The sequence below is a fragment of the Diospyros lotus genome, chromosome 15, assembly GCF_014633365.1.
Source record: "Diospyros lotus cultivar Yz01 chromosome 15, ASM1463336v1, whole genome shotgun sequence".
Lineage (NCBI taxonomy): Eukaryota > Viridiplantae > Streptophyta > Magnoliopsida > Ericales > Ebenaceae > Diospyros > Diospyros lotus.
The window spans coordinates 33,692,626-33,705,793 of record NC_068352.1 but is presented as its reverse complement, the minus strand read 5'-3'; the positions used below and the strand labels follow the sequence as shown (position 1 = coordinate 33,705,793).

Here is a 13,168-nt window from a genome sequence, read left to right as displayed (position 1 = left end):
CATGGGTCAGTTTGGGCATTACACTGTAGTGGACGATGGTAAGTAGTCACCTTACTAGGCTCTGATAAGAGTCGAGAATTTGCTAATAACTTTATATATAAATAAAGATAGATTTATATCTATATATGATTTGTTTATATATATGTGTGTGTGTTTGAGATAATATAAATTTCATTTAAATAATTTTTTTATGTTCCGGTAAGGCGTTAAGTCCTAACTGATGTCCGACTAGCACTTAGTACGTCTTAAAACACTGATTCATTTATATATAAAAAATAAGATATAAATAAAATATAAAAAACATTTCAAACAAAAATATTTTTTATTATATTTATTAATTTTTTTAAAAAAATTATATAACTTTTATCTTAATTTTTTTACATAAATTAATCTCTTCCACTCCTTCAAATAAATTATTTTAAATCTAATAAATAAATTATTTTAATACAATATCGAGTAACAATCTTTATCTCACTCCACTCATTTTAAGAAATGGTACCTAAGTCATTTACTTTAGTTTTTTAAGACTTAATACTTTGTGCCAATCAGTAGGTTAATAATCGATTAACCAAATCATCCCTCCAACCCAAAGCGACCGGTAATGACAGAAAATCAAATGGGATTTAAGATTGAGCATTGAGGCGAGGCTATACGCAGATTTGATTAATACTCAATCTAGCTTTGGTTGTTAATTTGTATCTGTTCTTCGTTTAAAGTCATTACAATTTCCGATCTTTCCTCAATTCTTCGCAACCAACCATCGATGGAATTACTTCTCGTGTGTAACAATAAAATTGAAATTATCCAATTTGGACGAGGGTACAAGGAAAAGAGCAAATCGATGGAAAGAAAAAGGATAGACTAATGGCATAAAGCGAAGCTCATTCTGTCACGGGATCACATTCAAACATAGAAATTCGCAGATTATCACTTGTCAACGAGAAACGACGGTTTACTCTATCTGAAGACGATAAATATGAGGATATGGTACTTAATTCCTGGAACGGCGATCGTCTCCGTCATCAGAATCAGAGTCCTCATCCGAAGTCCACGGGTTTTCGAAATCCTTGAGGTCCTCGTCGGAATCTACCATATCCTCCTCATAGTAGTCATCAGAGTTGACGTCTTCGTCGTCGTCGACGTTGAGCGGACGGCCACGGACCTCAATCTTGGACTGCTTTACCCAAGGCTCAGCTGCAAGACCAAATGGAGGTTGAATCAACGCTTCCGCAGCTCTGCTCGGATTCTCAAGCGACCGCACTTCGGAGGCAGAGGCAGTGACTTTTACAGCCTCGGCAACGGCTGCGGCGCCGTGCCGGAGGAGGCTGCCGCGGATCAGGTGCGGAAGCGAAGCCTTGCTTTGGTTTATCAATAGTCTCGACGCCGCCATCGCAGCAGGCGAGCCTGCCATCTTCTCGCACTCTCAATAACACAAGAGTCGAAGGAGCTTACTGACTGGAACAGATATATAGGCGCCCATATATGGGAGAGTTCTAGGGTTTAGCGGCTTTCAGGGTTCTTCCAGAGAGATCCGTGCTAGGAATCTCGCCCGTGGTGCCCTTGTTGGGCTGGACTCTAGAGTTGCAGGCCCAATTAGGGGTCAGCAAGAAAACATAAAATCTTTTAAATTAATTAAATCAAATCGGTTTAAATCATTAAATTGTAATTTTACAAAAATAGTGATTTAATGATTCTAAAAATCCCTTAAAAGCGATTTGGTTTAAATTTTATTCTTCGATAAACTATGAAACCGATCCATCGTCGAAAGTTTTTTATAATTAGATTTTTATTTAATCTTAACATTATGAATCTTAATTGATTTTCAAGTAAACTAACAAAATCATAATATAAGATTGTAAATGTACACAGTTTTCTATATATGCATAAAAAGGGTTTTTGAAAAGTGGTTAATAATTTGTGAAAAAATGTTACAAAAATGACAACAATCAAGTCTTTGATCGGTATGTGCCATGATCATCGTATGTTCTAAGTCCAAAATTACGTGCTAATAATAAGTCTTTATTCGGATTGTGAACATACTTAGAGTTGAGAATCTTTCTACTTTGAGCATAGTACCTGTTATATGTATTTCCCGTATCACCTCGCATGGGCCAGACTCGGTCCGATAGATCGGCCCAATCACCTAAGGCCAAGAAGGCCCGGACGACCTCGTCAAGGAAAGTCCAGCCTCCACCAAAGATCCGGAACTCGTAAAGCGAGCATATGGCGAGCTTCCGGTAATCCCCCAACGAGCTCCAAGCAATCGACTAACGAGCTCCTGAAATATCCTCCAGATCGTTGGCCCATCCAAGTCGCTGGCCTAAAACCTCCAGTTCGCATGAGTGGCAAAGTTGCTGAGAAGTCAGAGGTAGGGTCCAATCACTTTATCTGTAACAGCCCATGCCCCTCGTAATGAGGATCTCACTCCCGGTCTTGTGAAGGCGATAAGAATTGTTTGTCCCCCATTATACAATCACTGTATTTTTATATATTATCTAAATTGTAAAAGTCCCTCAATATAAATGAGAATCAAAGAGACCATGAGGGGCAAGGACGAAAAGAATAATCAGATACCGCCACTCTGAGAGAATAATCAGACGGCGACCGTGGACTAGGCATCGTTCTGGCCGAACCACGTAAAAGATTCTGGTGTACACGCTTGGAATTTTGGGGGGGGTTCCCTTCCTTCTCGGTATTTTTGGATTGACTCACCGCGGCCCAAAACGAATCACGGTCGGCCGAAATTGAACGTCGACAGTATCCTAGAGGGGTGTTAATTTCTTGAAGAAATATTGTTAACTTAATGAATATTAAAATTGAGTTTAAACTTAATATTATTGTGATAAATTATTTCCTATTTTGTGTAACATTTTCTTGTGTATCTTTGATAAATCATCAATCGAGTAACCAATCTTGATTTAGTCAATAGATATACATATTTCATGAATTTACAGATCTTACCTTCTAAAATATAATTAATCAACTAAAAGGTAATTAATTAGCCAACTAAAAAGAATTGGACTAGGGTTTTAGGTTTTGTGTTTGATGACTTTAATTGGAGGTTCGTAAAAGTACTGAAATAAATACAGAAAATGAAATACTTGACATTTTGTCATTTTTATTGATATTTTTAAAATATCAAAAAGTGATATTACTAGAAATTGAGATTTGAGACACCACATGCTAACTCCTATAAGTAAGGGGTTTTTGTTTCTCGAAATAATCTCCGACCACTAAGTTAGTATTTAGATTTTAGAGAACAAGTAAAAGAGGAAAATAACGAATAAGACATAGCTCTGAGTATTTTTTTTTAGTTTTAGAATTTAGGGCATATGCCTTATTAGCCAGAGAGGGGGGGAGGGGAGGGTGTTACATTGACAAGTGACAATTTGTTACAAGAAACACGTGTATTATTTAGATACGGAATCACATATTATCTAGATGTTTAGCATATTTAGTGACTCACCTTGACCTAGGAAACCCCTTTCCCAACAGAGAAGAGAAAATATGGGAAGGACAGCAAAAAGAGAGAGACTTAATTTTCTTCTTGTTCAGGAGATAAGAGAGCTTAGAAGAGGGCTTACATATGGGACCACAATACTTAAAAGAGCACGACACTAAGCAGCAGCTTTATTTCTCCTCTGTTGGAGCATCTCAATCTCACACTCACACTCACACTCACTCATTGCTTGCTACAACCGGCACCTTCTCATACATTTGAGCCGCTCTAAATCGCCGGGGAAGGAAACAGCGGCTGCCGAACCGCTGCTGCAAGTAGATGATGGCTGCAGACAGAGCTCCTCCACAGGAGATAATGACATCCCAAGTGGTGGAGTAGAAGTCTGCACTAGGATCTGCGTAGAAGTAGAACCCTCCGAAGTGGCCCCTGAAGAGATCATATGCATGTGGCAGCAGGCGAATCAGGGTGGTTCCGATGTAGAATGAGTGAGAGAGGACTTTTGCCTCTGAAATTTGGATTATGTTGAGTAGGATTTGAGGGAGAAGGAATGCGTCGAGGACCAGACCAGCATAAGAGATTAAGGCCCCCCAGACATGAGCCACAGAGCCCTGGTAATTAGAAGCAGAAGAAGAGGGAGGATACTGATACGATACAGCCACTACCTGGCCATAGCCAACGTTGTTCTTACCCGACTTCATCATCAAGGCGATGAGTACCCCGGCAATGTAGAATGGTAGAGAAACAAACAAAACCTTCTTCTCGGCCACCCACGAGCCCTTTTGGTTTCCCTCTCCCAAACGCGCAAACCATGACAGTTGGAGAAGCCGGAACTGCAGCAAGAAAGCTACCATTGTGACCACTCTTATGATCACCTCGTTCACTTCAAGCCCTCCACCGCTCCAGAGCAGAGCATTCTGCCGATTTCTGTTCCCAATAAAGAGAGCTTCAAAGTTGAGAACCAGAGGGATCATTTGCCCCAAGGTGAGGATCACAAGCATGATAAGGGACATGGAGGGAAGCACATTAGGATTCTTCTTCACATACCAGAGTTGTAATCCCACAAAGACACATTTCAGTGTGTTGGAGATCAAAGCCAAGACAATCTCTAGATCAATACGGGTAACTGCCTGCTTGGCTGTTGAGGTATAGTAAGCGTTTGAAGACAAGGTCAATTTCTCAAAGAACAGAGAGTCATTCTTCTCCCGCGTGCTCTCAATGCTTCCCTTAATAGTATTCCCACTCTTGGCATTTAGTGGCGCGAACTGGAAGTTGAGAAGAATGTCACAGTCCATGGAAACATTGGTTAGTTTCCTAAGGTCTGGACCAAGCTGTCTGCAACCAACCATACAAAGCTGTCCTGTTTCATCGTTGTACACCCCTTCAGCCGAAATTTGCCTGACGCCATATCGGGGTATGAATGATGAATTAGTAGAAGGAGCCTCGTAACCTGATATTGATGAATTAGTTGAATAAATCCTATAACTTGATGCATACGCTTGGATGCTTATTGTGTAGCTGATGTTTACTGGACCTCTAGCACTTTTCTTCTCCCCAGCTTCAGGAATTACATTTGTTGATCTCGAGTAGTACCAGCTGCCATATGCCTCATAACTCTTATTACCCACAGAGACAGGAACTGCATTCCCCCAGGCAACAACTTTCCTAGTGGATTCCATTACCGACATGTCAAACTTCATATCATAAGAATCCCCCTTTGGATATCTCCGCCCCTTTCTCTTGGCAGGCTTCTTCGTCGGGCATGACTTCCGGGCTCTCTCAATTTCCGTGTACTCGTATCTCAACCTCGAAGCCCTCACCATCCTATCAACAGAACTTCCAAACTCGATCCTCTTGAAGTACCCCGACTCGTTAGCAGCCTTGTTGGTCCAAATTTGGCCAACAAGTGTGCTCCTGATTCTGATAGTCTGGAAGGCACGAAACCCGAAGCTCAATCTGGTTGAACAGTCACCAACACGAGCGTTTCCCAGAGCATCACTTGAGTACAAGATTCGGCAACCCACAACACGCATCTGGTTCTTGTTTTCGTCCCATGATGCTTCTGCCACGAGCGTTGTGTTGGGATCAAAAGGAGATCGGTAATACCCAGCATAGCCATCCTTTCCAAATCCTACCAAGAACCGAGCCTTGTGTTCATCCTCGGAACACTGAATGCTTCTCAAGTACATTATTTGAGGCAAATAGTCAATATCCTGACCAAGAGGTGTACAGTTCCGAGAAGACGACTCATTCGCATAGTTCAAGTCAAGATTTAGCCGCCATAGGCTTGAACAGGTCCGCCCTGGTTGCCAGCCAAGTGATTGGGTTTTTGGGACATCAATCCCACCAGGAAAGCCCCTGCCAATTTCCTCCATGACTAACCTGTAGCTGTAATTTTTGGATGAAGAAACTGCGAGTAGAGAAATTGGCTCAAAGTAACTGGGATCGTTAGTAGGACTCAAGCTCTCCAATCTTCCAGTAACCAAACTAGTATCAAGAGTCAAATTCAGTGGATTGCTAAGCTTAAGAACTGCTTCAAGATTGACAAGTTTACCTTCAGTCGAATACCAAGAAGCCGAGCCGACCATGCAGAGTTTCCCAGTCTTCTCGGACCAGAACCCTCTTAAGATGAACCTCAGCGGATTATGCCATGCAGAATTGCTGGAATCATAAGATTGGCGCGCACTCGTCGAATTCCTTCTAGGAACATAAACCAGATTCGATGATCGAAAGAGCAAGTTGGCGTGAAGCAAGTAAACGCCATTGGCTTTGGTCTTATAGATGTTTTGGGTTGGCCGAAATGAGGCATATTTGAAGCCGGAATAGGATGAGTTCTCGCCAAGAATTCTGTCGCCGCCATGGTAGTGAGTTGCCAACGTTTGGAGATGCGAGTAGAAGGTGTTATCAGGATCGGTTGGGGTTGATTCTGGCACGATTGAAGCGCAGTGATCGGAGTAGGAAACTGAAGTAGTAGGAGAAACGATGCTGGAGAGGAGCAGGATCAAGAAACAAAGGATTAGCCACCATGTCAGTTGATTCATTGCTCCAACCATATTGACTCTGAATGAAAGCAAACAAGAGAAGAATAGGGTATCTATTCTAATGTCAGTTCCTTTTATCTTCAGGCCAAGTCCACCATGTCGATGATTGGTGACTCCACAACTTGGTTTTTGGGTTACGTTTTTGTACACCGTGGATGGACTTTCTCTTTCATAGAAGTCATCGCCGGCTCCACTAGAAGAAATCAAGCAATCGACCGACCTGTGCTTGGACTTGGTCTTCTAGCATGTATGCATCCATCATGTTAAAGTGGCACTACAACACAACTCAATTATATGCTAGCTACCACCTCACAGATTAACTAGATTAGGAAGAAGAGCAAACTCTTTTGGGTGCTAATGGAGATCGTAGTAGTAATTAAATGAACATCCCGACATAATTGGTAATAGTAGTTTTGGAGTTGGCAGCTTGATTTTAACTCAATTTGTGTTTCTAATAATCGGCCCATCTTCTTGTTTTTTCTGCTTTGGAAAGATCTAATGGTTGAACGTAACCGTCACGGCCCTGGGATTGGGCTTGACTTAGTATATATAATTATTATTATTATTATTATTATTATTATATAGAGCGTTATGAAGGCGTCAATGCCAAGAAAGTCTTGGAAGCTTCCTTCCCGACAGCGAAGAAAACAAACAACCACCCCAATAATCATTCCTCTCCAATTGCATCGAAAGGCCGGCTCCGATGTAATTAAATAAATAAGATATCAATAAAATGGGTTTGAATAATATTTTTACTTTAAAATATATATTACTATTTAATAAAATTCAAAAATAAATTACTGGATACAAAATGTTAGCAATGTAAATCAACTATCATAACGTGATGTAGCAGTTGGTTCGGTCGATGTGCCTAATATAAAGGCTTTCTTAATGGGTATAAGAAAAGAGTGTATCAATACAAGAACATGCATAAATGGAAGAGAAAATACAGTCAATCATATAGTCCTGATAATACAACCCAACCCAACCCAACCCAATAATGGGGCGTCATGTATTAAAATCATTAACACATAACATCATCATCATCATCATGTCATTATTGGGTTGGGTTGTGATAACACACTAGCACGTCGACATAATATTACCGTTAATACTTTATATTTTCTCGACGAAAGTTGAACTGTGATCAAACAGAGATTTATTTTTATAAAATAAATTGATACATAATAAATATAAAAAGAAATGCTGCTAAAATCACATTTTCTAGTTCATCTTCCTGGGACCTATGTAGGGATTGTCCTGAGATACCACAATAGGCTTTAACTGTCATCGTCCCAAACCAATGTCCTAGATTAGACCCCCACCACTACTGGCTACCCATAAGAAACCATAGTTGATTAAAATCACAGATATATACTGCCTAATTAAATGACAGGAAAAGTTCGATAATTGTCTGCTTGTATGGTTAAAAATGTAACCATAAGAGTAACAAGACCCAGTTGTAGTTAAAGCCACAATCCCATATCAGCTTCCACCTTACTGACCACTAACCATAATTAAATAAAAACTTTAAACCATCATATCCATATAAACAGCTATATACAACAGGGCTCCACAACTTAAGTCTAAACTATACGGAACGAAAATTAAATATGATTTGCCTATATATGTCTTACATGCATAATGCATTGCCAGCATCTCAAAATCGCTAGTCAAGAGGATCAAAATAGTTTGGAGCCTTGGGCACAGAGGGTGCTCGACCATTTCCTTTCTCCGCAAGGGAAAGGAACTTCTCACAGTCCTTGGCCCCAATTTGTGAAAATGTTTGCACAAGCACAGTGATATAGTCGGCCAAAGTATCTTTGAAATGCTGCGAACAGCTCTTGTCACCTGCATCGAGATCCTGAACCCCACCTTTAGCAAGACAACCAACTTGAGCTCCATCCTTATAGGCTTTGCATGCCACCAAAATATCTTGAGCACGCTTGTAGAAATGTCCGAAAACAAAATCCTCAAAATGCTGCATCCAAATACAGTTTGAAAAGATGGGATTCTCCATATACGTATGAAAAATCCCCACACTAATTCTAAGAAATGCTATACAGATGGACATGTTGCATTGACTCATGCAGTTTTTTTTTTTGCTTGATTAAAAAGAACAAATAAACAAGGAAAATGTCAAGTGCCAGGACCTGACATTTGTATTAACCAGTGACAGTGCATCATTTCAGGACCTGACACATGAAAATGTCAAATGCCCCTACCAAATAAACAAGGAAAATTTCTAATGTGTCAAAGGGCACACGCTGAAGTTTGCTTTTATTTTGTTAATCGTCCAAGAATCAAACACAAGTAGAGGGACAAGCCAATTGCTAATACACATGAGACACATTAGAAGTTCAAGGAAAATAATTTACAATGTGAGACATGATCTTTGTCTATCAATAACTTAATGTAAATATTTATCATGCATCAACCTGAAGGAATATTCTAATGTTCAAGTATTTATAAACCCCTCCCTATCCCTCTTCTTGTTCTTCCCCTTTTATGTCAACCCCAAGCATTCATGACATTGCCCCTCACCGCCCCCGGCCCCTGTTGCCATCTAGGTCAGACAAGGTCTCATTTCTCTACTCATGTCCCTAAACCCCAGGACCCCTGCTGCTGCCATCTAGGTCCCGAAAGCACTCATTTCTCTACTCATGTCCGCAACCCCACCAGAAGGGGGCCCTGTTGCCATCTAGGTCTCACAAGCTCTCATTTCTCTACTCATGTTCCTGTCCATCTTTACTACACTTGTGTATTATAATAAGTATGTGTGTCCACGCATGTGTAGTAAACAGATTATCTATGACACTAATTTGTTTAAATGAGGTGTATTCTGGTTGTGGTGTGCTCTAATTTTTGTTGATATACGCCCCTTTGTAGTTTTGTCTCAAGTCCTCATGCTACCTGTATGTCAAATCCATTTTTAACAGATATCCTCTCTTTCACCCAATCATAACTATATAATTCTCTCGCCCCACCCAAAACAACAACAAAACCCGAATGTTTCTTTCAGCCATTCAATTAATGTATCTTCTATAGAAACCATAATACACAAATTCTGTACAACAACAATCACAAGCCATAATCCCATTGAATACACAAATTATGTAATGACTTCAAAATAGCTGTAACTATTTTGTGACATGAACATTCTCTATAATTATGACATAAAATTATGTTACAACCACCAAAATATTGTAGATCAGACAGTCCTTTCACAGTACTCTTGGTTGCATCTTCTGGTTATTCTTATGGTTTTTCACAATAGAGATTTACTGAAATCCTTGGCAGGAGTCATCTAATAAAGTATATCCTCCATATCCATTCCTCCCCTCTTTTTTAGTTTTCTATTACAATCTCTTACTTCTGATCCCCTCATTTTAAGTTCATTCGTTAAGTAGTCAATAAAAATATGGGGTGTTATTTAAAAAATTATTTTCTGGTATTACGTTTAGCTGAGTCATAAATTTCAAAGTTAGCAAGTAGTCACGGCCTTGGACCTTCCAAGCAAAACCATGCCAGCACTTGGCTTTTCAACACTCTCTTGGCGAATGCCAAATCAGCCTTACAACCAAAGCCAAGCAAAATAACGACTGAGGAATGAAATTCGAGTGAATAAAAGACTTGTATTGTTCTATGCAAGAGAATTTGCAACTTTTCTGCTTCTTGGGACTCACCCACTTATAGGCATTTGACATCCTCAATGGGTGGTAAATATCAAAACCAATCAACATCTACAATCTATCCTGTAAAATACTCCCACATCCTTATATAATATTTTTACAAGAAACTGTCCAGATATTTACAAATCAAATATTTTCTCATAAAAACCCATAGATCTCTGCAAGCGTCTTAGATATTTCAATATCCTCTTTTAACCTCCTAAATTTGTTCTTAGCCTGTAGAACATTGCGTGTCAGGTAGGTTCTAACAATCTCCCCCATTTATCCTGACATCATCCTTGTCGCTTGTTCATCCTTTGTAATGCTACAGGGTTTATCAGGTAGTGTGCTAGGTGGTACCCCTCTCCTTCACACAACTCAATCAACTAATATCACCTCAACAATCTTGTAAAATGACCTAGTCACAACTGAAGATGCCCTTTAAGAGTCACTCTAGCCTGGTCTTCTACATCTTTGTCTTCCCTACCAAGCCCATAACCTAGAATGGGACTTCATACTTGTGTATTAACTGTTTTCTACAGCTTCTTGAGTTGTTGAATTATTGAGGAAGAAACAAGACCACCACCATGTCACTGACTTTATACTCCATTTTTGCTTCTTACCTGCACATTTCTTCATCCTTCTTCCAACCTTTTCAAGATAAAAGCATGTCATGTTAGCCTAATCCTTCCAAGGCTTCGCCATATGATAAGCTGTAAGCTCCCAGGATCTAAGAGAGAGAGAGAGAGAGAAAGAAGAAGAAGAAAGTGTATGGCGTGAGTGGCTTTTGCTTGATCACAACCTCAAAAGTACTTCTCATTGACACATTCTTTTGGAAGTTGTAAGAAACCTACACCTCATCTAGGAGTATAGGCAATGACTAGAGAAATACCATTACGAGCGATTTAATATAGGCAACGACTCCAACAAATCCCGAAGTTGTTGGTTTTCCACCTTTTCTCATTGGCACACACAACATATCCTCACATTAAACTTGACCTCATCCATATCTGTGTCTGACTTTAAATTATGTAGATGTGCCATCGCCCCAGGAAGCCACTCTACTTGATGCCATGTATTCTTGTATAGAACTCCTCCCTAGGTTGTTCTTGGGAACATGGATTAGCATCCTCTTAGTGGTAGAGAAGCCTTTTTCCCCCTAAAAACTGCTATCCTTGCCTTCCTAGCAATTTCTATTAGCCATGGAGACGTGCTCCATTACTTCTTTGATCTGATCAAGGACATCCCCCCCCCCCAGTTGGCCTTGCCCTACGGAAACTAACTACATCTTGCAACCTAATACATCTCATACAACATTTACCTTCCCTAGCTTAACTCAAACTCATAATTAAACTCTTTTCATAAGTTTTACCACCTAGTTGGCTTTTTCAAGTTCTTGAGACTAAAAAGAGCTAATGGTTGCATTGTTTGTTCCGATTATAAAGTGAGATCTAAGCAAGCAGTATTGCCCAGTCCAAAGACAGTGCACCATGCCACCACCTATCATCTTTGCATCGTAGATTCACTCAAAGTCATTAAACTTATATTGCTAATGAAGGGCTTTTTATGCAGAAAATATGAAAGAACTTAAAATGCTACAGTGTTGGGGCTAAGGCTGAAATTAACAAAGAAGAATAGCTCACAAGTCTATATTTAACAAGCCAGTTAGGATTATTAACTTTTCAAAATAAAGTTAATCTCTCAAGACTTCTCACTTTTCTAAGTGCTGAATTGTTAATAATTAAACGTGATAAGGACATAGAAATGACTGGTGAGCTAAAATTCATGTAGACATTGTACTGAATTGTTAATAATTAAACGTGATAAGGACATAGAAATGACTGGTGAGCTAGAATTCATGCACACAGTATGTTGTCATATACAATTGTTAGGTGCAATGGTCCTAAGGTTACCTTTCCATCGCATCTTTTGTTTCAAATCTCTGCAAACAAGTATTATCGGACAGACATGTCACACTCAACTGGTGTTGGATGAAATTCTAATTTGATCTATCATATGGAATAGCAAATGGTTAAACCAAGCTCAAATAGTTGTAGAAGGAAGAGACTAAAGGAATCTTACCTTTGGCGGCCTCCTCATTGTGTACACCATTGTTTTCAGTGACAGGATAAGTGTATTTTCATTGTATTGCTGTGAATTCTTCTCTCCATTTGCCGACCCACTCATTCTTGCAAAACCAGGTTCATTGAAGTAGGGCTTGGCATTCAAAATAAGCCCCTGTATAGATACCAAAACTTGTAGCATGGTTGATACACCAGGAATCCACTTCTCATTCTGGCTACCACTCCAGGTGTTAAGAAGACTCAAGCACACTTTTCCACAGTTATACAAATTTGGGTTGATTCGAAGACCACCAGAATGGTAGTGCACATGCTGTCACAAGTAGTTCTCTAGTTGTTAGGACTATGAGAAAGTATTAAATGGTAAAGAGAAGCACACTACAAGAAGCTTATTTACATACCGGTGGGACATTTGGATAACCGGAAGGAAAGAAAACATCAAAAAAGAAGAGACCATCATGGTAGGGAGTCCCCTCAGCTCCTATAATAACTGCTGTCAATAGGTCCATCCTTGATTCATAAACCCTGACAAATATTGTATCTGTTGAAGTGAAAACAAAGGACAAAGAAAGTCAGAATCTAAAGCTTACTAGAAAAAAGATGAAATATTCAGTAGAAGGCTGGGCAAGAAGAGCAAATAGCAGAAATTGAGAGGCAGGGGGTGCAAGTAGACCCCAGGGCCATAGCAACTCAAACTTCCTTAATGTTTGTCAACAAACACAAGAATAAGGATGCATTCATAAAAGAATGGCCTGGAAATTTGGTGAAACAGTGGATTTACCACATGTACCAACCATAAAGAACTTGCCTGGCAAATCTTTCTCGAGAATCCTCCACTCTTCCTGTATCTTCTTCGCCCAACTCTTTGATGGCTGTCAGAAGAAAGTAACAGACATGTAAGGAAACCAAACCATCCAC

The 13,168-nt window shown here is 39.8% G+C and overlaps 2 protein-coding genes across 5 annotated transcripts in view; both read right to left on the bottom strand.

Moving 5' to 3' along the window:
- Positions 1-13,168, bottom strand: part of LOC127791957 (probable ubiquitin-conjugating enzyme E2 26) — a 56,399-nt gene that overhangs the window by 21,064 nt on the left and 22,167 nt on the right. Inside the window, exons 5-8 of one of the 4 annotated variants that reach the window (XM_052322190.1) lie at positions 13,059-13,122; positions 12,652-12,791; positions 12,252-12,563; positions 7,984-8,479 (exon numbers count right to left, since the gene is read on the bottom strand). The exons of 2 other annotated variants lie outside the window; for them this stretch is intronic. In XM_052322190.1, coding sequence (XP_052178150.1) covers positions 8,168-8,479; positions 12,252-12,563; positions 12,652-12,791; positions 13,059-13,122 — 828 coding nt within the window. In that variant the 3' untranslated portion in view covers positions 7,984-8,167. Of the gene's footprint in view, positions 1-7,983; positions 8,480-12,251; positions 12,564-12,651; positions 12,792-13,058; positions 13,123-13,168 lie in introns of those variants that run through there. One more of the 4 variants, XM_052322191.1, reaches the window with a different exon arrangement.
- Positions 3,359-6,785, bottom strand: LOC127791956 (uncharacterized). Its single transcript, XM_052322187.1, has one exon. The coding sequence runs from the start codon at positions 6,508-6,510 to the stop codon at positions 3,679-3,681; it is 2,832 nt and encodes a 943-aa protein (XP_052178147.1). The 5' UTR covers positions 6,511-6,785; the 3' UTR covers positions 3,359-3,678.

Coding starts and splice junctions, on each gene's coding strand:
- LOC127791956 (XM_052322187.1), bottom strand. CDS start 6,510: ATGGTTGGAGCAATGAATCAACTGACATGGTGGCTAATCCTTTGTTTC.